General features: G+C 45.8%; 2 protein-coding genes across 4 annotated transcripts in view; both read left to right on the top strand.

The window, feature by feature from the left end:
* Nucleotides 1-9,474, top strand: part of LOC109693734 (protein NDRG3-like) — a 32,935-nt gene extending 23,461 nt beyond the window's left edge. The window contains exons 11-13 of the mRNA XM_020175260.2: nt 2,737-2,772; nt 2,866-2,917; nt 7,838-9,474. Coding sequence (XP_020030849.2) covers nt 2,737-2,772; nt 2,866-2,917; nt 7,838-8,019 — 270 coding nt within the window. The 3' untranslated portion in view covers nt 8,020-9,474. The remainder of the gene's footprint in view (nt 1-2,736; nt 2,773-2,865; nt 2,918-7,837) is intronic.
* Nucleotides 9,475-11,918: 2,444 nt separating this feature from the next.
* The window catches only part of Sla2 (Src like adaptor 2), a 20,143-nt gene continuing 10,688 nt past the window's right edge, over nt 11,919-21,373 (top strand). The window contains exons 1-5 of one of the 3 annotated variants that reach the window (XM_020175265.2): nt 11,919-12,222; nt 14,272-14,403; nt 18,482-18,581; nt 18,938-19,024; nt 19,741-19,844. In XM_020175265.2, the coding sequence (XP_020030854.1) occupies nt 14,313-14,403; nt 18,482-18,581; nt 18,938-19,024; nt 19,741-19,844 (382 nt within the window). In that variant the 5' untranslated portion in view covers nt 11,919-12,222; nt 14,272-14,312. Of the gene's footprint in view, nt 12,234-14,271; nt 14,404-18,481; nt 18,582-18,937; nt 19,025-19,740; nt 19,845-21,373 lie in introns of all 3 variants that reach the window. The other 2 variants (XM_020175264.2, XM_020175266.2) reach the window with 2 other exon arrangements.

Here is a 21,373-nt window from a genome sequence, read left to right as displayed (position 1 = left end):
AATAAGACAAAAAGCTAGAAAGAAAAAAAAAAATCAAACACAAATAATAAGAAAGAAAACTTCATAGAAATATCCATTGTTATTGAAAGAATGAGATAACAATTGGAAATTTTTAACAAGCGCAATCCTGCTGTACTGGTAATGAGGCTATAAAGAATATTCTAGTAATCGTGGAAGACACATCTTTCTTTGAAGTCAAGCAGTCAGTAACTCTTGTACTAAATTACTAGGACTAGTATCAAGATTGTCCCGTTTCATGTGGGGGACAACACATGAAAGTATTGTCTCCTAGTATTTGTCCCGTCCTGTAGGACACATCAGCGTGGGTAGCGAACCTAGAAGGGGAAGAATGAAGGGACAAGAGACACGAAGGAGACAGCAAGACAGGAGTTCTGATCAAGCTGCAAAATTTCATTGTTCACACAGGGGTATTTATGTGCTGAGGGAGTGAGGGGTACGACGAGGTGCAGGCTGGTTGGCTGGTTCTGCTATAGGACTTCTGATAGGGTGCCCGTTCGCGCCGGCGGCAAGGTAAACTCCCGGAAGAGAAGCGGGGACGGCGCCATCTTGTGCTGGAGATGGAGAAGTTGGGACAAACAACCGCAAAATGTTCCAGGGCAAGGTCAAGACAGAATGGCTCACAAAGGGAGCCTTGTCTCCGACAAGTATTCAACCTAGTATTGTCTCAGCTAGCATTTCCCAGAGCCTTTGCTGGCATGTTTAAGGAAGAAACACTTCCTTCTCTTGTGGTGCTAGTGATGGAACCTGGGGGCCTTATAACAGGCAACACTCTTATCTGAGTGATAAGAGTGAGCTCCAGCCGAAGTCCAGCTGGCATGTTTAGGAAGCGGAGAGCTCACCTCCTGCCTGGACGATTAGAGATTCAAATGGTGATCTTCTGTTGCTTACTGCTCTAGGATTCAGTTTACAAGCTCTTTCTCTGCTTTCTTCCCTTTCTCAATGAAGTGCGCTCGGAAGGGAAGCTCCGTACCAGAAGCAACCCATAGTTGGAGAATTATATCATAGGCTTAGATTTCTGCAGTAGTCAAACACAAAGTTTTGTAGACTCCAGATGATTGCTGGACTTATCTAAAGCATGAATAAAAGGTTTGTGATTTCAAATTAATTTTTCCTCACAGGTTTGAGTCAGATTGTTCCAATGCACAAACTGAACTCAAGAACAGCCATAGGCAAGGAACTTTCTGGGTACACATGCCCACCTACAACTTGTAGCAGAGGGAAAGCTCCTTATGGCAGATTGCACGGTTTCTCAAATGGGTATCAGTGTATGAAATAGTTTCTCCTTGGGTGGGAGTATAGATTAGTCATAGATTGCTTGCCTAGTACAAATAAGGCCTTGAGTTCAATCCCTAGCAATGCAGTATTCTCTATTTGCATATGGGAACCATGTTACGGTTCTGATCAGCTTTTAACATCTATGCTTCATGAAAATGCAGCTTGTGCAGTTGGGTCTACTTTATGTTGGTTAGATTAAATACATGTTGTTTCTTGTCTTATACTAGAAATTCAGAGCACTGTTGCTTGTCAGCCTCAAACTCTGGTACTAAGGTGGGCATGGTGACTCATGCATGTAATCCTAGCTATTCGGGAGGCAGAGATCAGGAGGATCCCTGTTTGAAACCAGCCTGGGCAAATACTTCACCAGACCCTATTTCAAAAATACCCATTACAGAAAAGGGCTGGTGGAGTGGCTCAAGTGCTAGAGCGCCTGCCTAGCAAAACCTGGTATCTAAGGGGAAAAAAAAAAAAGTCTGTGGTCTTCTTCCATTTTAAATAAAGTTCCCCTTCAAAGATCGTTTTAATGCCGGTGAATTGAAGCCACGGGATTCATGTGCCTTTTTTTAAAATGCCAGGCAGCTAAATAGGATCTTCTGAGGTGAGAGTCAGCACCTGGAAGAGGCTGGGTCTTTGGCCCCTTGTGCTGGGAGCTGGACTTTCTGTAGACAGCAGAATCTCCGTCTTACCCAGACCTATTCACTCAGAGTCCCTGGGGCAAGAACCCAAGAATCTGAGTTTAACCTGGTAGTTCCAGTGCACACTGGAAAGGCCTTAGGAATAACCAATGTAAAACCTTCAGAAGTGAAATCAGCTCCACCAGATGGAGCTAGAGAGGTCAGTGTCTGTCCAGGCAGATTGGTGGGATTTACCCTGACTCCTGGTTGGATGACTCCATTTATCATACAGGGAGGACAATATAGAGTTTAAAGGAGACTTAGAAAGCAAGGCATGGGGTGTGGGGGTGGTGCATGCCCATATTCCCAGCTACCTGGGAGGCTGTAGCTGGAAGATCACAAGTTCAAGCCCATCATGGGAGCATTACAAACCCCTTTCCTTGCCCCACTCCCCAAAGATGAAAGGAGTCCTAGAAACATGAAACACTAAGTAGTTAGGCTCTAAAAGTAACTGCTTCACAGGAAAGCAAAACCAGGTTTGAAAGAACTGGCTAAGCTCACCATCTCCACAGGGCAACCTGCATGGGCCTAAAAGCCAGACCAGGCATCTTGTGGGTGAGTAAATACAATATTCTTCCAGATTTCTATCCAAGGATTTTAGTATCTGAGTCTTTGTATAGAATGCTTTGAGGAGAGGTGAGCTTGCATGCAGTTGAACATTAAGGGACCAAAAATTCAACCGTGTCCTTTGGAAGGTCTTGGGATGTTCAAAGCATTTCCCTTAGTGAAATACCTGCTGACCTAGATGTTTTTGCTCTTGTAGATGGCAGATTGCGGGGGGTTGCCCCAAGTAGTTCAGGTAAGGAGTTTTTAATGATAATAATTTAAAGGGTGTCACTGCACTTCTCCCTCTCTTATGCAAAAACTAATACTTCTCATTTTGTCCCCCTAGCCCGGGAAGCTCACCGAAGCCTTCAAGTACTTTTTGCAGGGAATGGGTTACAGTGAGTAGTATACAACTTTCTACCTAGCAAAGATTTCTAGATAATGGGGTCAGTTTGACATCTAGGAAGACACGAATCTCAGGGCATAACATCTGTGCTAGTCAGCCTTAAAGAAAAAAATCACAATGTTTGTGGCACATGTTTTGTACATATGTCTAGGAAAAGATAACATTAAGTACTTACCTGTGTCATGCAGCATATCTTCTTGACTGAAGAGGTAACTGTGTTGTTAGACCAATTTTGTTGGAGAGAAAACTGAAGCTTAAAGAGGGAAGCACATTTCCCAGGGCAACAATTGGACTGCACAGCCATCATTGAAACCTTGGACTCCAGAGCCCACATTTTTAGCCACTGAGGTTATGATTTGCATTTGAACTCAGCTGTTTCATAACTCCTGGTCTAAGAAACACAGCAGAGACTCTAGAAGAAAAGGGTAGTGTCCTCAGTGCATATAATGTACTATTATCAAATTCACAGCCCCTCTATTACCTTTCCTAATTCTCCCCATTTTAAACAATTTTTGTGGCTATCTTTGTTCTGTTTTCATACATGTATATGAAGTACTTTGTTCATACTCATCCCCCTTTCATCCCCCTTTCATGCTCTCCCCCCTTCTACGCTTTACCACCCCCTAAATAGTGTCTGCTTTTTTTACACTCTTGTAAAGAACATGCAATATTTGTCTTTTTTAGTATGGCTTATTTCACTTAACATGAAAGAAAACATCCATTTTCTTACAAATGGCATGATTTCATTCTTTTGTTGAGTCGTACTCCATTGTGAATATATACTACATTTTCTTTATCGATTCGTCAGTTGATGAACAACTAGACTAATTCCATCATTTGGCTATTGTGATTAGTGCTGCTATAAACATGAGCCTATAGGTATCTCTCTTGTACCCAGACTTACATTCCTTGGATATATGCCAGGAGTGCTATGGCAAAATCATATAGTAGTTCTAGTTGAGTTTTTTGAGGAGCCTCCATACTGCTTTACAACGTGGCTGCACTAACTTACATTCCCACTAACAGTTGTGAGGGTTCCTCCTCCCCTCTGCATCCTCGCCAGCATTTGTTGTTGTTTTCTTGATGACAGCCATTCTGACTGGGGTGAGATTTGCATTCCCTTTATGACTAAGGATGTTCTATTCATATATATATATGCCATTTTTACTTCTTCTTGTGAGAACTATCTGTTCAATTAATACCTTAATTTTAATTAGATTATTTATTCTTTTGGTGTTTAATTTTTGGCATTTTATATATTCAGGATATTAATCTTTTATCTGTTGAATAGCTGGCAAAGATTTTCTTCTATTGTGTGAGTTATCTCTTGGTTCTGGTAATTTTTTCTTTTGCTGTGAAAAAGTTTTAAAATTTGATACAATCCCATTTGTCAATGTTCTTATTTCCTGAGCATATAGAGTTCTATAAAAAAAAAAAAGGCATTACCTATGCCTATATATTTATGAGTTTCCCCTATGCTTCAATCTTGACTCATTTTGAAATAATTTTTGTACAGTGTGGAAGATAAAGGTCCAATTTCAGTCTTCTACTTATGCAGATCCAGTTTTCCCAACACCATTTGTTAAAGGGACTATCATTTTTCCAGTGTATGTTTTTGGCACATTTGTTGAAAATCAGATGACTGTAGATATGTAGGCTTATTTCTGGATCTTCTATTTGACTCCATTGGTCTATGTGTCTGTTTTTGTGACAGCACTATGTTATTTTTGTTATGGCTCTGTAGTATAACTGGAAGTCAAGTACTGTGAAACCTGCAGCATTGCTCTTTTTACTCAGGATTGCTTTGGCTATCTGGGGTCATTTGTGCTTCCATATGAATTTTAGGACTGATTTTTCTATTCCTGTGAAAAATGACTTTGGAATTTTTATGGGGATTGCATTGAATCTGTAGTTTGTTTTTATTCATAGAGCCATTTTCACAATATTAATTCTGCTTATTCATGAACATAGATATTTTCTAGTGTCTTCTTCAATTTCTTCAGGGTTTTATAGATTTCATTATAGAGGTTTTTCACCTCCTTTGTTAGGCTTATTCCTAGGTATTTAATTTTTTGAGACTGTTGTGAATAAAATTATAGTGACTCTCAAGCTGTTCATTATTGGTAGGTTTTTGTATGTTGATTTTATATCCTGCTACTTTGCCTAAGTGTTTATCAGATCTGAGAGTTTTTTGCAGGCATCTTTGGGGTCTTTAAGTATAGTATCATATCGTCTATGAATAGAGATAATTTTACTTCTTCCTTTCCGATTTGCATTCCTATTATTTGTCTTGCCTATAATAAAAGCGGAGAGAGTAAACAGTATTGACTTGTTCTTGACTTTAGAGGGAATGGATTCAGTTTTTCCCTATTTAGTACAATATTGGCTATAGTTTTATTGTATATAGCCTTTATTACGTTAAGGTGCATTCCTTCTATTCCTAGCTTCTCCAGGACTTTTATCATGAAGAGGTGCTGATTTTTGTCGAAGGCTTTTTCTGCATCTGTTGAGATGATTATGAGATTTTTGTCCTTGATTCTACTTATGCTTTGTATTACATCTATTGGTTTGCATATGTTAAACTGTCCTTGCCTCTCTGGAATAAAACTAAGTTGATCATGGTATATGATCTTTTTAATGTGTTGTTAAATTCCATTTGCAAGTATTTTATTGAGAATATTTGCATCTATGTTTATCAAGGAAATTGGTTTATAATTTTCTACTTTTTTGTCTAGTTTTGGTATCAAGATAATACTGGCTTCACAGAATGACTTGGTACATTCCTTCCTTTCTCTCTTTGTGAATAGTTTGAGGAGTATTGGCGTTAGTTTTTCTTTAAAGGTCTGATAGAATTCAGCAATGACTATATCCTGTATTGGGCTTTTCTTTGTTGGGAGATTCTTTATTACTGCTTCAATTTCTATACTTGTTATAGATTTCTTTATATGGTTTATAGCCTCTTGGTTAAATTTTGGTAGGTAGGCATAAGCATCTAGAAACTTATCATTTCTTCTAGATTTTTCAGTTTATTGGAATATAAGTTTTCAAAGTATTCCCTAATGATCCTCTGAATTTCATTGGTATTTGTGATGTCTCCTCTCTCCTCTTTAACTTTATTAATTTGGATCTTTTCCCCTTTCTTTTGGTTAGTTTGGCTAAAGGTTTATCAATCATGTTTATCTTTTCAAAGAACCACCTTTTTGTTTCATTGATTCTTTGTATTGTTCTTTTAGTCTCCAGTTAATTTATTTATACCCTGATCTCAATTATCTTTTTCTTTCTGCTACTTTGGGTTTGGCTTGTTCTTATTTTTCTAACAGTGTGAGGTGCATCATTATGTTATTTATTTTGGATCTCTCTGATTTTTATTTATTTATTTTTTTAGCAGTACTGGGGCTTGAACTCAGGGCCTTCACCTTGAGCCACTCTGCCGGGCCTTTATTTATTTATTTATTTTTTTGTGAAGGGTTTTTTCGAGATAGGGTTTCACAGAACTATGTGCCTAAATTGGCTTTGAACTGCGATCCTCCTGATCTCTGCCTCCTGAGTAGCTAGGATTGCAGGCATGAGCCACTGGTACCTCAGCTTCTCTGATTTTTTAATGAAGGCACTCAGACCAATAGGTTTTCCTCTTTTACCTTGCCTTTGCTATATCCCAAAGATTCTGCTAACTTATATTTTTGTTTCTGTTTGATTCTAAGAACTTTTTTATTGCTCCTCATTTTTTAAAGACCCACTGATCATTCAAGAGTGAATTTTTGCTGGGCAATTGTGATTCATGCCTGTAATCTCACCTATAATGTACTTGGGAGACTGACATCAGGAGGATCATGGTTCAAGGCCAGTCAGAGCAAATAGTTCACAAGAGCCCATCTTCAAAATAAACAGAGGAAAATGAATCAGAGGTGTGATTCAAGCACTAGAACTCTTGAGTTCATGTTCCAATCACAAAATAAAATAAATAAATAGAGAGTGAATTATTTAGTCTCCATGTGTTTGGATTGTTTGGATATTTTCTGTAGTTTCTCTTGTTATTGATTTCTAGTTTTATTCTGTTGTGGACTGATAAAATACAGGAAATTGTTTCAATTTTCTTATATTTGTTAAGACTTGATTTATGTTCTATAATGTGATCTATTTTGGAGAAAGTACTGTGGGCTGCTAAGAGTGTTTATTCTGTAGCTGCTGGGTGGAATATTCTGTAGATGTAGTTAAGTCCATTTGATTTATAGTGGTGTTTAGTTCTGAAATTTCCTTATTGATTTTTTTGGTCTGGATGACCTATCTATTTGTGATAGTGTGGTATTGAAGCTACCTACTTTTATTGTGCCAGGGTCTATCTGTGTTTTTATGTGCAGTAGTGTTTTCTTTTTGAATTTGACTGTGCCTGTGTTTGTGCATTTATGTTTATATTTGATATCTTCTCATAGATTGGTTTCTTTATCATAATGAAGTGACCTTCAAGTCCCTTCTGAGTGATTTCAGTTTAAAATCTTTTTTCAGATATTACTATAAATATTCCTGCTTGCTTTCAGTTTCCATCCTTTCACTCAAAGTCTATTTTTGTCTTTGTCACTTAGGTGCATCTGGTATAGTCAACAATTGGTCAGATCTTGGCTTTTAATTCAAACTGCCAATCTATATCTTTTGTTTGTGTTTGTTTTTGGCTTTTTTTTTTTTTTTGGCGATGGTACTGGGTTTGAACTCAGGACTTTGTGATGGATAGTCAGGTACTTTGCCATTTGAGCCATATCCCTCTACCCCTGTCAAGCTTTTAGCTTTGGTTATTTTTGAGATGGCATCTTGTATTTTTTTCCCAGACCAGCCTGAACTGCATTTCTCCTATTTATGCTTCCCACATCACTGAGCTTCACCAGACTTCTCATTCTAGTCTCTTGGTTCTTTGTTACAGTACCGTCTGCCAGCGTGACCCGACTCACCCGATCACAAGCCTACTCAACCTCGAGTAGCATGGGCTCTAGAGAAAGTCCCTTCAGCAGGTCTGTCACCAGCAATCAGTCAGATGGAACTCAAGAATCCTGTGAGTCCCCTGATGCCCTGGACAGACACCAGACCATGGAGGTGTCCTGCTGAGCAGATGCTCCTTCCCTGGACCATGCAAGTCCCCCCTTCTTCAGATGACCACTCCATAATAGAACATTTCATACTGTCAGCTGGCCTCCACCGTCCTTCACTCATGCATGGTCACTGACCCTCTCTCAAGTAGCCTGGATTTATCATTCTCTGCCTGCACACCCCTTTTTGTATGTATCAAGAACCACTTCCATGTCATTATGGTAACATTCCAACATCTTTAACTGAGCTGAGCTCCATCTCTTCTCTTGACAGTTCTTTCCTGTGCTCGCCCAACGATGTATCTGATAAGATTCTTTTATCCCAACTCTGTGTGTGTGCAAGCATGTGTGTCTGTTTGTGTGTGCTTAGTTCTGTGATTTTAGATGTGCTTGCTGTAGTGCTTCTTTTTTCTTTTCTTTTCTTTTTTTTTTTTTTTTGCATTCTCAATGGTTTTTTTAAGGGAAACATGCAGAACAGATGTCTAGCTGGGGCCAGCCACTAGATTGCCTTTTGGCTCCAGTTGGTAAACAGGAAGTGCAGAGTGATTTCAGAAGAGAGCAGCTCTGAGGAATATGGGAAACCATAATTACTCTCTGGACCACTGATTGACTGTGACCAGTAATGAAGAGTGGTGGCCTGTTACAGAGAGAGGTAGACAGGGTGGCAGCCACCTCCTCTGTCCATGTGGATTCATACATGCTGTTCTATAAATAAAAGGGAGGGCTATATTCTACTAGAAGTCCATGAACCATGAGGCTCTGATACAAGGACTTTTCTTTCTTCAAAGGAGAAGCCAAATTGGTACACACTCTTAGCCCAGGAAGGTGGGAAACAACATGTCTGGCTGTGCTCTGCAGAGCAAAACTGCTGCTGCTCTAACATGGGATGCCACTTAGCAGATGTCTACACTTTACATACAGGAAGTGCCTCCCAGGTCTGTGACAGAGAATGGCTCTCAAAAAAGGGAGTCCCAGGACAGAGAGAGGTATGACCTAAAAATCACATCTACTGTGAGGATATGAGTGGGGGCAGAGGAAGAGCCATTACACAATCTCATCTTGAACAGTCTAGCCTTGATTTCAGCCAACTTAGTGGAAGCTACATTAAATTGATATGGAACCTATTTCTGAGAAAGTTTGAATCCTGAGAAGTCCCTTTGTAAGAGGGAAGGGGCCAATGTGCAAGGCAGCCCCATCCAGGCAAAATGGTTTTCAGCCCCATCTGCTGTAGGTGAGAGAGTCCCAGCAGGCAGGGGGAGTGGCTGGGAGGAGGGTAAAAGGACCTGGAGGCCAGCTGCCACACAGCAAGGACCCAGCTCTTGGGAGCACGGAGATGTTGAGCTCAGAGTTTCACAGTTCTGAATCTTGGAAAGACTTTTCAGACACATTGTTTGCTTTCTGCTCAGATGAGGAATGCACTCTGTCAGAGTGACTTTTTACAAATTACTAAATAAAGCTGTATATGTCTCATTGTTACCTGATTGCTAGTGTTATTTCTCTCAAGCACTTCCTTGGGCTATGGGAGGAACTGAGTTTCTGTAGCTGGTCTGGGCTATGCATTTTCATGTCTGTGATCACTTATCACCCCAGTGACACTGCCATTTATAGGGAACAAATGAAGCCCCATAATAAAATACTTGTCCAAGGTCACAGAACCTGTAAGCTCAGACAGAAATAAATCTTCCTTTCCTGAGAATGGTGATGGTGCTGAAAGCTCCAAGCTCATAATCATGGTTTGGTCTTTCTGGTAGCCACTCATGGGCTCTCAATGGGTGGAACCTTATCAACAGGATTGCTACTTCAAGGCCAGCCTATGCTACATGGCAAGACCTTGTCTCAAAAAAAAAAAGAAAAAAGGCCGGGTGCTGGTGGCTAACACCTGTAATCCTAGTTATTTGGGAGGCTGAGATTAGGGAGGATTAAGGTTCAAGGCCAGCCTGGGCAAGTACTTTGAGAGACTTCAGTCTCCAAAATAACCATAGTAAAATGAAGTAGAGGTATGATTCAAGTGGTAGAGCCCCTGCTTTGCAAGCCCAGAGCCCTGAGTTCAAATTTCCCACAAAAAAAGAGTTGCCCCATTACAACAACAAAAGACACTCCTATCATCCAGGAAATTCCAAAGGATTAGGAGGACTGTGTGAGGAACCATGTAAAAACCAAATATTAGAACAAAATATGCCCCTAACACTCCTGTTGGTTAGAAAATTACAAGGGTTTTAGGAGGTCCAGCCAGAAGCCAGGGAGGAAAACCAAATGCATATTTCTTAAATCGTTGTGGCAGATGGAGGATTTTAAGCTTTCTAGGTCTTAGGTGCCTCTCCAGCTACAACTAGATTCTTTCTCTTTCCCTTCCTTCATTTCTCTCTCGCTGGGGATTGAACCCAAGAACTCAAGCATACTAAACACATGCTGTGCCACTTAGCTACAGTCCCAGCCCCTATGGTGGGATCTTTTAAGAGGAGAACAAAGATGGTTATGATCAATTCCTACTTCGTTCATTGGCCTCGCTTGAAGACCAGCCTTGAAAGTCTGCCACTCACATGAGAAGATGGAAATGAGGTGGTCTTAGAACCTTAGGCCCATGCTCAACCTGATTTAAAATATATATATATTTTTTGTCAATACTGGGGTTTTTGCTAGACAGGTGCTCTACCACTTGAACCACTCCACCAGACCTGTTCTGTGTTGGGTATTTTCAAGATCAGGTTTGGCAACTTATTTGCCCAGGCTGGCCTAGAACTGTGATTCTCCTGATCTCTGAGTAGCCTCCTGAGTAACTAGGATTATAAACATGAGCCACCCTCACCCGGCTTAAAAATTTTTTTTAAAACTTCCTTACAGAGGATATGTCTCCACTGTCACTCCTTCAGCTCTGCCAAGGGCCTGCAGAGTTACATATCAAACCAGCCTTTCCCAGAGCAAAGGAGGATCAGGAGACCAGTACTGCATGGAGAGCCTGAGCAGGAGCAAGTGCCAGCTGGCAAGGAACAAGAACAGCTGTGAGCCTGAGCTGGATTTGGGAGTGTCAGCACAATGGGCCATTTTGAGTTCAAGGCCAGCTGTCTCCAGGAATACCAAATACCCAAGGAGGAGGCAGCAGGTGGGCATGTTAGGTTTTAGTGCACTATAGTCAAGACAGCTCTGTCAGATTCTGTGTCCTGCACCAGGGATTCTCTAGCTTGGCCATATGTCAATCACACAGCGTGTGTGTGAGAACAGGTGCCAGCCTTTCCCCAGTGTTTCTGATTCAGAGGATGTGAGATGGGACCTGAGGATTTGCATGTCTAACTAATTTCCAGGTTATGCTGAGGCTGCAGGTCTAGGGCCCTCACTTGAAGAACCACTGTCCAGAATTGTTTGGTGCTTGGGATCGAACCTGGAGCCTTAAGCATGTTAGGCACACACTGTACCACTGAACTGTACCCTAGCCCCCAAAATTGGATATTCAAAATGAAGTTCCCAAACCAGAAACATGGACATTGCCTTGGAGCTTGCTAGAAGAGCAGTCTTGAACCCTGTGCCAGACCTGAGTCACAATCTGTAGTTGAACAAAATCCCCAAGTGATCCCCATAAAATTAAAGAGGGAAAAGGCGGAGTTTCCCAGCTTTGGCAAAGGAGTCTCTCAGAGGGCATAAGGTTTAGATTCCTATGCGTCCCTGCTGAATCCCTGGATTCAGAAGGTGTGAGAGGATCTCAGAAATCGCTAAAATTAAGTTCGGTCCTATGTTAAGGCCTCTCTCCCGTGGACACACCAAGTCACAAGGCCAGGTAGAAGCTCCTGCTCTAGGAGCAGGTTGAGGAGAAGCTGCTCCCCCAGAAACAGGAACTCTGACAAGGTGCTCCTCCATGGTGCACGATGCCGTCAGAGGAAATGGGGGTTGTGAGAACCACAGAGTCTTCACATAAGAGCTGGAGGTCAGAGGATCTGCACTTTTGCCTCTAAATACAGCTCAGAACCCTGACCCGGTTATATTAGAAAAGACTGACTGGGCTGGGGTCCCTGAGAAGCAGAGCTCCTGGCCCATCCCAGTGTCCACACTGCTGAACTAGAGGCTGAGCTACCCAGCTCAAAACCAGGAGCCTCTGAAGATCCTCCCAAGCCGAGAGTTCTGGTTATCCTAAGAACAAGGCTGTTGACTGGCATGCAGAAGGACTTCCAGACCCTACCCTTTTGGGCCAAAGCATGCAAACTAGCTGGGCTCACTCCCCAGTCCTCTGATGGTAAGAAACCAGTGAGTATACTTGCTCTGTTTTCTGCCAATTTGGGACGGGGAGGAAGAATGGTTCCCTTGGAGACTGGGAGTGGCCTTTTTTAGTGAGGAACCAGGGATCCAGGAGAGCAGTGGTCATACTGACAGAGGTGGCCTCTGAGGTCCCAGAGAACCCAGCCACCTCTCCCCTCTACCTGCCTCCTAGAGAGAGAGCTGCAGTCTTCCCCCACATAGCTGGGGACCAGTAGGTCTGAGTTAATCACCCACGCTACCCAAGGTGGGTAGAAACACCAGCACTTAGCCATAGGCCTGTACACAAAGGACAAGACAAGGCCAGGTGCAGTGTGACTAGGTACCAGCTGAACTGCTGGTGCTCTGGCAATGAGGTACAAACCCTCAGGCGGTGGCATTGCCACCTCACACACCAAAGCTGCAGGATCCCACAAGTCTCATCTGGAAATGGCTGTCAGGGCCATTTGCCAGGGATGGGCCCATTTGGTGTGGCGGAGCTCTGTGACTGTGAACACTGAGCTCCCCATGCAGGGCAGCCTCAGACAGGTGCTGGGATCCCATCGAGGATGTGGGGCTGAGAATACCGAGGACGGGGGTCTGGCCCAGAAAAGAGTCTTCTGTTCTGCAGAGCCAGATCTTCACTGCCCAGGAGTCCATAGAAGTCTTCCCATGGGAATGATAGACATTGTCCTCATCTGGGTATTGTGCGGCTCAAGGCAAGGGAGGAGCCACCATGGGTGCCATCCTATGAGCGCCACATCCCAACCCCCAGCCCTTGGCAGGTGTCTGGCCCTGAGCAGGACAGGTGTAATTATACCTTGTCTCTGATGAAAAGAATGGGACCATCTGGAAAGAAAGGGAGAATTCAGCCCCCTTGCTCCCCAACACTTTCATGTAGTGTTGGAAAAATCAGCCTTCCTCTAAAACCTGGGAACTCTTGTTCTAAGGACAAGACCTAAAACATGCACAGACCTAAAACATCTCCTTTGCTCACCCTACTAATTATCAAAATCTTTGTTCACCCTAGTAATGTGCTCACAACCTTCTGTGGGGTCTCAGTAAATGCTGAGAGAGGGGCTGGGATCCACAGGATAATGACAGATTAAACAAATGCTGGAGCTTTAGTGGTGACCAGGACCTTCCACAATCCCAGCTACTCAGGAAGCTTAGGAAAGAGGATCACTTGAGCCTAGGAGCTCGAGGCCCACCTGGGCAACATAATAAGACTCCATCTAAACAAAACAAAACAAAACAAACAGCTTAATAAATGAATGTATAATTAAAATGGTTCGAGTGAGAAAGAGGCCTCCAGGAAGAGCCTGAGAAGTAAGGTCAGGACAAGAAGAAGGAAACGGCCCTGGCAGGCTTTTCAGGGCATTATCTCTCAGACCAATTGCTGGGAGTCTTTACCCCCATTTTTCAGACCGGGAACAGTGCAGTGAGGGGGGAAGTGCACCACAGTCCCCCAGAGCCTTGCAAGTCACTCCATGTCATGTAGGCAGACTCCTACATGATTTCTCAATCTGCCCTGGGACACCAAGAACAGTGTGTCAGTGTCACCTCTGCTTACTGTGACTCCAGTTCAAGCCCCTCCTCTGTCCCTGAACTTGGCTCCTGGCATGGCTGGAGTGAACTTACCATCCTGCCATTTTCCCCTGCCCCCCAGTGGCAGAATGTGAGCCTAGGTGAGAAAAACAATTGCAAGTGGGTAGTAGGAGTTCGAGTGAAGATCAGTAAAGGCAGAAGATTCCATAGAAGCTTCCTGAGAAATGTGGGATCCAGACAGGCCAAGGGGGAGGAATGGAGGGAACCCAGACCCAGACACAGAGAATGGGCAAGGCCGTGGCAGAGGGTGATGGGCTGGGCAGGGAACAGCATTCAGTGTTTGGGAGTCGCAGCTTGGAGGAAGGGCTGGGGCTTGGTCCTGACTGGAGAGGGTCATTCCCGTGTCTGTGAACAGATCATCAGGGCCCAGCTGGGGAGGGCTGGGGGTCTGCGGCCAGGCTAGGAGCCATGGGTTCTGTTCCCATGGCAGCCTCTCTTTCAGATTTCTCCCAGTGGTGTACTTTGAGAGTCTGCTGAGGGACGATGGGAAGTCTGCCCAGCAGAGAGAAAACCCTGCCAAGCCCCACCTTGAGTCTCTCTGTCAGACACCAGGGACCTCTGGCCACACAAGCAGGTAGGCTATGGGGCCTGTGGGAGGGCAAATGAAGGGAGCCAGGCCCTTCCCAAGCTCCAGGAGGTTGCACGGGCCCTGACTTTACCACCTCTGAGGCTACTGACCAGCAAAGCCCAATTCATCAATGAATGTCTACCGAATACCAGGCCCTTTCCAGTGAGCCAGAAAGGCAGCCTCCCTGCTCCCATGGAGCTTAAGTAGCAGCAAAAAAATTAAACCAAAAGGAAAATATGAGAATATGAAGGTTGGGGTGTTTGTCAGTGGTTAAGCACCAGCTTATTATGCCCAGGTCCTTTGCTTCATTTCTAGCACCATGAATGAATGAGTGAATGAATGCCTGCATGTCAGGATGGTGGTGTACACCTGTAATCCCAGGACTCAAGAGACTGATGCATGACAGGTTGACAGGTGCCGGTGGCTCACACCTATAATCCTAGCTACTTGGGAGGCAGAGATCAGGAGAATCTTAGTTTGAGGCCAGCTAGGGTAAATAGTTTGTGAGACCCTACTCAAAAAACCCATCACAAAAAAGGGCAGGTGGAATGGCTAAAGGTGTAGGCCCTAAATTCAACCTCAATACCAAAAAAAAAAAAAAAAAAAAAAAAGGAGGCTGAGGCAGGAAATCTGGAGTTGGATGCCATCCTGGCCAATATAGATATTTCCAGGCCAACTTAGACTACATAAAGACTACTCATTTTAAAAAAATGTTATTAATCTCATCTAAAAAATTTCATTTTCACAGCAACATCTAGACTGTGACTGTTTTTTGTTGTCATTTTAAGATAGGGTCTAACCTTGTAGCCCAGGCTGGCCTCCTTCTTCCCCTGCCTCCTGATTGCTGAGATTACAGGTGTGTGCCAACAGATCTGGTGTTCGACCAAATGTTTTCTGGGTACTCTGGCTGAATCAAATAATTCAGAGGATTAACTGTCACAGACAACATCACTCCAAACCCAGCAGCACTTTTAGGAGGAAGACAAACACAACTAAATGACACTAGAGACAGAGTATGTTGTCTGAATGTGTGTGTTTTGACAGGAATTGTCCCTCAAAACTCCCTCTTCTCCACCCTAGACCCTATCTCCCTAATACCAGCCACCATAGGCCCCACCGGCCTTTACACTCTGGGCCCCTCAGAACAGATCTGGAAACCACACAAGCCTCTACCTAGTTTCCTGCGAATCTAGCCACAGACTGTCTCTAGGCTGTTGTGAGTCATGCCTAGGGTGGCTGAGGATAGTGACTTCTCCTGGCAGGTATACAGAGGCCAAAAGGGGCTTTTCTCCCCCTTCCCCCTGGTCTCCAGGAAAGAGAGGCATCTTGATGACTCTGCCCTGTCTTAGCAGGAGTGTGCAATTTGGACTCCTTTCAGGAGCTGTCAGTCCATCAGCCTTGCTGCCATCTGAAGCCTGGGGATACTCTGCCATGTGTCAGGCCACGTGACAGGACCTGGGGACACAGCAATGGGCAATACAGGCTCAGTCCCTGCCTTTGAGGACAGAGATAGGAGCTAATCCAATAATGAGTGCTTGTTGTGTTAGGTTTGGTGACAGTGTGATAAAGGGACTGAGAGAATGCAGAGGGGAGAGTCAGGGCATCTTTCTGAGGAGGTAAAGGTGAGTGAGATGCCAGACTGAGTGGGTACCATTCAGAGGGTCTCGCCCCTAGGGGTGCAAGGCCAAGGCTTCCAGGAGGGGACTGGGCTCTTTCAGGCCTCTTTGTCCCATATTCCTTAGAGAGTGAGCGCCACAAGTTTGCTTGGTTACTGAACCATCCGGCACTTCTCTCCACCATTTTTGGGCCAGCCCTTGTGTGCAAAGAGGGTGTCAAGGAGAGAACCTGGGCTTTGAGCATGTCTGAGGATGTGTGGGAACGAGTTCATTACCAGAATCAACCTCACTCTGCCCATGTCCACCACAGCAGAGATCCTCAGCCCCACCCAGCCTCTGGGTTCTTGCCTGCCCTGTCTGCTTTCCCCTCCCCCACTCCTGGAGTCTCAGCTCCATCTAGAGGTGTCAGGGAGTCCTCTAGGCTCCTTCAGAAGCTCCTAAGAGACAGATGGACCTTTCTTGTTGATCTTGACTGCTTCTCAGCTTATGCATCCATGTCCTTGCAAGTCTCTCTGAGAAAGGACAAGGGAGAACGGAAAGGAGGCTGGGGACATGATGTGGCGTTCAGCAGTCATTGCAGGCTGGCTTTGCAGGTCCCTAAAGCACGGCAGGCAGAGGGAGGACTTTGTTAGAGTGGGCAGGCTGAGCCCTGGTGGGAGCAGGGTGTGAGTCCTGTGCTGAGAGAGCTGCTAGGCGCCTGATGCCCAGCCTCAAAACTGGCCACCATGTCCTCAGGACTATTCCTTTTTTTTTTTTTTTTTTTTTCATTTTTCTTTTATTATTCATATGTGCATACAAGGCTTGGTTCATTTCTCCCCCCTGCCCCCACCCCCTCCCTTACCACCCACTCCACCCCCTCCCGCTCCCCCCCCTCAATACCCAGCAGAAACTATTTTGCCCTTATCTCTAATTTTGTTGTAGAGAGAGTATAAGCCATAATAGGAAGGAACAAGGGGTTTTGCTGGTTGAGATAAGGATAGCTATACAGGGCATTGACTCACATTGATTTCCTATGCGTGGGTGTTACCTTCTAGGTTAATTCTTTTTGATCTAACCTTTTCTCGAGTACCTGGTCCCCTTTTCCTATTGGCCTCAGTTGCTTTAAGGTATCTGCTTTAGTTTCTCTGCATTAAGGGCAACAAATGCTAGCTAGTTTTTTAGGCGTCTTACCTATCCTCAGCCCTCCCTTGTGTACTCTCGCTTTTATCATGTGCTCAAAGTCCAATCCCCTTGTTGTGTTTGCCCTTGACCTAATCTCAGGACTATTCCTGGTGTGGCTGGGGCCTTAGTCTCTCTCTGGCTCTGTGACCCAGGCTAGTCCTTCCCCCATCTGACTCAGTCTCCCAGAGTCGGAGCACTTCCAGAGAGGGGCTGCTGCTGCTCAGCCCTGGCCCTCCATCCTGAGCCTATAAGACAGGGTGGTATGGAGTGGAATTTGTCACTCACTTCCTGTGACAGCCTCGCTCATCAGAGTCTTGAGACTCACTACACAGTGTAGATGCCCAGGGAAGACCACCTTGGGGCAGCAGTAAGGGCTGAGTAAGATGAGGCATGGAGACCCAGCAGGGTCTGACACACAGGTGCCATGGCAAGGTGGAAGCCTGGACCTTGACTGTGCCACACACATCACTGGGGCATCCACTCTGGGCCAGAAACAGGGCCTGGGGTGGCACCTCTTCTTGGCTGCCTTGGACAGAAGCTGCAGGAAAGCCACTTTCCACCTCTAGAGTTACAAAGCCATTCATGTCCTTGATCTCACAGCCCCTCCAGCAGGCTGGACTTGGCTCCACTAGAAGCCAGGCCAGGAATGAGGGGTGTGACAGGAAAGGAACATCACCCTCAGCCTCTGGAGCCTGCTATCCTGTCTTTCAACAGTGCATGCTCAGCGCTGGTACTTGTCCACGTCTACCCTAGTGCCACTCATCACTGTGGACCCAGGCCCACAGCAAACCTTTCCTGAGTTCCTTCCCCAGCCCAAGAGCCTATGAGCCCACTCGTCATCCACCAGTACCTCACAGAAGCTGAGAGGGCCACAAACATACCAGCTTAGAGCTAGCTGTAGGTTTGTTTTTGTTTGTTTGCTTTGTGGTACTGTGGTTTGAACCCAAGGTCTTGCAACACTAGGCAAGTGCTCCACCACTGGAGCCCCAGGGCTGTTGGGTTTGTTTCTGAGCACAGAATCTTCTCATGGAAATCCCTGTAAAGAACTGTACATAAGAGGGGATCATAGCCAGGAGCCCCATTCCTCTTGCCACATGAGCTTCAGCCCTCCTTGGGGATCCCGAGAGCTGTCTGGCTCCCCTGGGACCTACAGAGCCTGCTAGACAGACTTCAGGTTCCAGGGTAGCCTGTCTGCAGTGCATCTGTGGAAGGGCAAATCTGGGCCAGGCCCAGGCCAGACTGCTTTGGACCTCACATCTGAAGGGAAGAGTGCCCAAGAGAGTGACTATCTCTGTCCCTCCATCCAGAGAGGAGCAAGGTCACAGCCGTGGCACTGGGCAGTTTCCCATCAGGCGGGCAGGCTGAGCTGTCTCTGAGACTGGGGGAGCCACTGACCATCGTGTCTGAGTAAGTCCATGGGCACTGGGCTCCTGAAGATGCACAAATGGGAGAAGGGGTCCTTTCCCTACCAGCAGGAAATGACAGGCCTTTTTTGAAGCACTCACACATGACCCTGACCCTGACCCTATGGTGAGTTTCATATAGCTTGACACACCTACAGAGAGAGGCAAGGGGCCAAGGGCCTGGTAAAAGGGAGCCTTGGATCATGCCATCTGTCATGTGCATGGCCCTGGCCTGAATAGGTCCTAGATTGGCTGGCACAAGGAAACCCGGGAAATATGTGAACAGGAAACTGCAGGATCCAGTAGTTCCCAGGGCCTTGGCACTTCTGAAGGGTGGGGCCCTTGGCCTTCTCTCCCCAGGGATGGAGACTGGTGGATGGTGCTGTCAGAAGTCTCAGGCAGAGAGTATAACATCCCAAGTGGGAACGTGGCCAAAGTCTCCCATGGGTGAGTACATGCCCCAGGCCCACGTTCAGGGACCCTCCTGCTGTCTCTCCCAGGAGAGTTTTTGTTTTGTTTGTGTCCCATACTAAGCAAAGCTGGGGAATAAGGAAAGGAAGGCTCAGGTCCTGCTGTCCTGAGGAGCAGACAACAGCCAATTCTAGCATGGTTAGCTGTGAGATGGGTGCCCAGGGGGAGCTGGAGAAGGTCTAAAGAGGAGGTGTCATCGTCGGGCATTAGATGGTGGCCAGGATCTAGAGGTGGCAAATGCTGAAGGGGACATGTAGGAGATGGGCACAGTCTGTGTAAACATCTTGAGGTAAGAAAATGGGGTGGGGCAGTTCTTGGAGAGGTAAAGGCTTCAGAAGGTGAGTGGATTCATAGAAGTGCTAGGGGACTGGACCACTTCAAGCAACCCTCCCAGACCACCCAGGAATAAGTTCTCCAAGCAAAAAAAAAAAAAAAAAAAAAAGCTGAGGCTGTCCCCTAAAGCCCCTGAAGCCAGGGTCAGGAGAACAAAGCAGGATGGGACCTCTGAGCCTGAGGCCTACTCTTCATGGTACAGAGAGAACTTTGAGGCCCAGAAAGCAAGGAAGGACAGGTCTTATCAAGGTCAGGAAGAGGGGTGGAGGGATTCAAGTAAAGTCTTGGCCCACCCCACCCCCAGGCTAATCTCAGGCTAACCCCAGGCTGACCCCTGTCCCTCTCCCTTCCTTTTCCAGGTGGCTGTATGAGGGCCTGAGCCGGGAGAAAGCTGAGGAACTGCTGTTGTTGCCTGGCAACTCCGGAGGGGCATTTCTCGTCCGGGAGAGCCAGACCAGAAGAGGTGGGTAAACTCAGACCCCATGCCCAGAGAGGGCAGCCTCAGGAGAGACGCCTGAGGAGGACAGGATTAGCCAACACTTTGGCAACTGGGACTTACTCTGATCAGCAGTGTTCATTTCATTATTGACCTCAGGGGCCAATACTGTGGGAATTGCAAGTGATAGCCTAGGGAGGAGGTACCCAGGAGTGAGGGCAGACCTCCTGTGCCCTTAGTTCTCTAGCTCAGTCTCCCCCTGAGACTGAAAGACCCCACCCTGGCCCCTCCTGCAATTTCCAGTTAGCATTGGCACCCTCACCCTACAGGCTGACTGGAGTGGGGGAACAGGTCCCAGTGCAGTAGCTACAAACAGGAAACCACAGCCCTGGTGCTGACTGGGACAGGGGCCCTGTAGAAGACCTGGTGAGCTGGAAGAAGCCACAGGAAGTGCTTGGTGCTCAGCTGCCTCATCAGCCCAAGAGTCTAGCGACCAGCCCTAGACTCTGCTACCCCTTTCCCAAGCAAGCACAGATACAAGGGAAACTGGCTGGAGATAATGAAGAAAGCCAGTAGGGATACGTAAACATCTTTCAGGGCCATAAGGAAGGATCCACATATTGCTGGGATTAAGGTCCCCATAACCAACACCAAAAGGGGATGGGTCTGTATACAGCTGTCATCACAAAGGGAAGACTGCACCACTGTGATCTCTCCCCAGGGTCCTTTTGGGACTAGCTTGTTATGCTGCAGGTTATACCCAAGAGTAGGTCAAGAGATCAGTTTAGTTCAGCAGTCCTCGACCTGTTGGTCTCAATGTGGGGGTGCGGTAGAATCACCTGTATGACTGCTGAGCACAGAATGCTCCCCTACCTCCCCTGTCCTCTAGCAGTAGAATGGGCGGGGCCTGTGAACTTGCCCTTCCACTGCTGCCTGGGCGCCTGCCTCACTTTGAGAAGTGCTGCTTGAGACCTTGGCTGCCTGTTACAGTCACCTGGGGGAGCTTTAGATCTTCTGGATGCCTGCACCCCACCTGCAGAGTTTCTGATGGAATCGTCAGGAATGTGTCCTGGGCTCTGGAATCTGAGACAACTCCCCCAGGTGACTCTGCTGTGCAACCAGGGTGGAGACCCACTGACAGTAGTTTGTATAGTGAGTTGAGCAGAAACACTGCACACCTGGGGTCAGGCAAACGCTCATGCAAGAAACTCTTCAGATATTTATAACTAAGCGTGTCCTGGGTCACAGCGTAAAGTTTTGTTCTGTGGTTTGTGGTCAAAAAATGTTTAACACCAAAGTTCTATCGTCCCTGATGACATCACAGAATGTTGGGGCCCAGATCTGAGTGCACAAGTATCACTGGGCTGCTTGGACCTTGCAACGGTGCTAGCTCTTGGGCCCCACCACAGACCTTACTGATCAGGTGAGAGAGGCCAAAGGACAGAAATCTGCTTCCTTTACAAGCTCTCTAGGTGGATCTTCTGTTCTTTTAAATTTGAAAATACAGTTTTAATCTAGGGAACCTAGAATAAAGTAGTAAGGAGACAATGTCAGGC

Source organism: Castor canadensis, chromosome 5 (assembly GCF_047511655.1).
Source record: "Castor canadensis chromosome 5, mCasCan1.hap1v2, whole genome shotgun sequence".
NCBI lineage: Eukaryota > Metazoa > Chordata > Mammalia > Rodentia > Castoridae > Castor > Castor canadensis.
The sequence above is the reverse complement of the archived record's forward strand: the minus strand, read 5'-3'. Positions and strand labels throughout refer to the sequence as shown.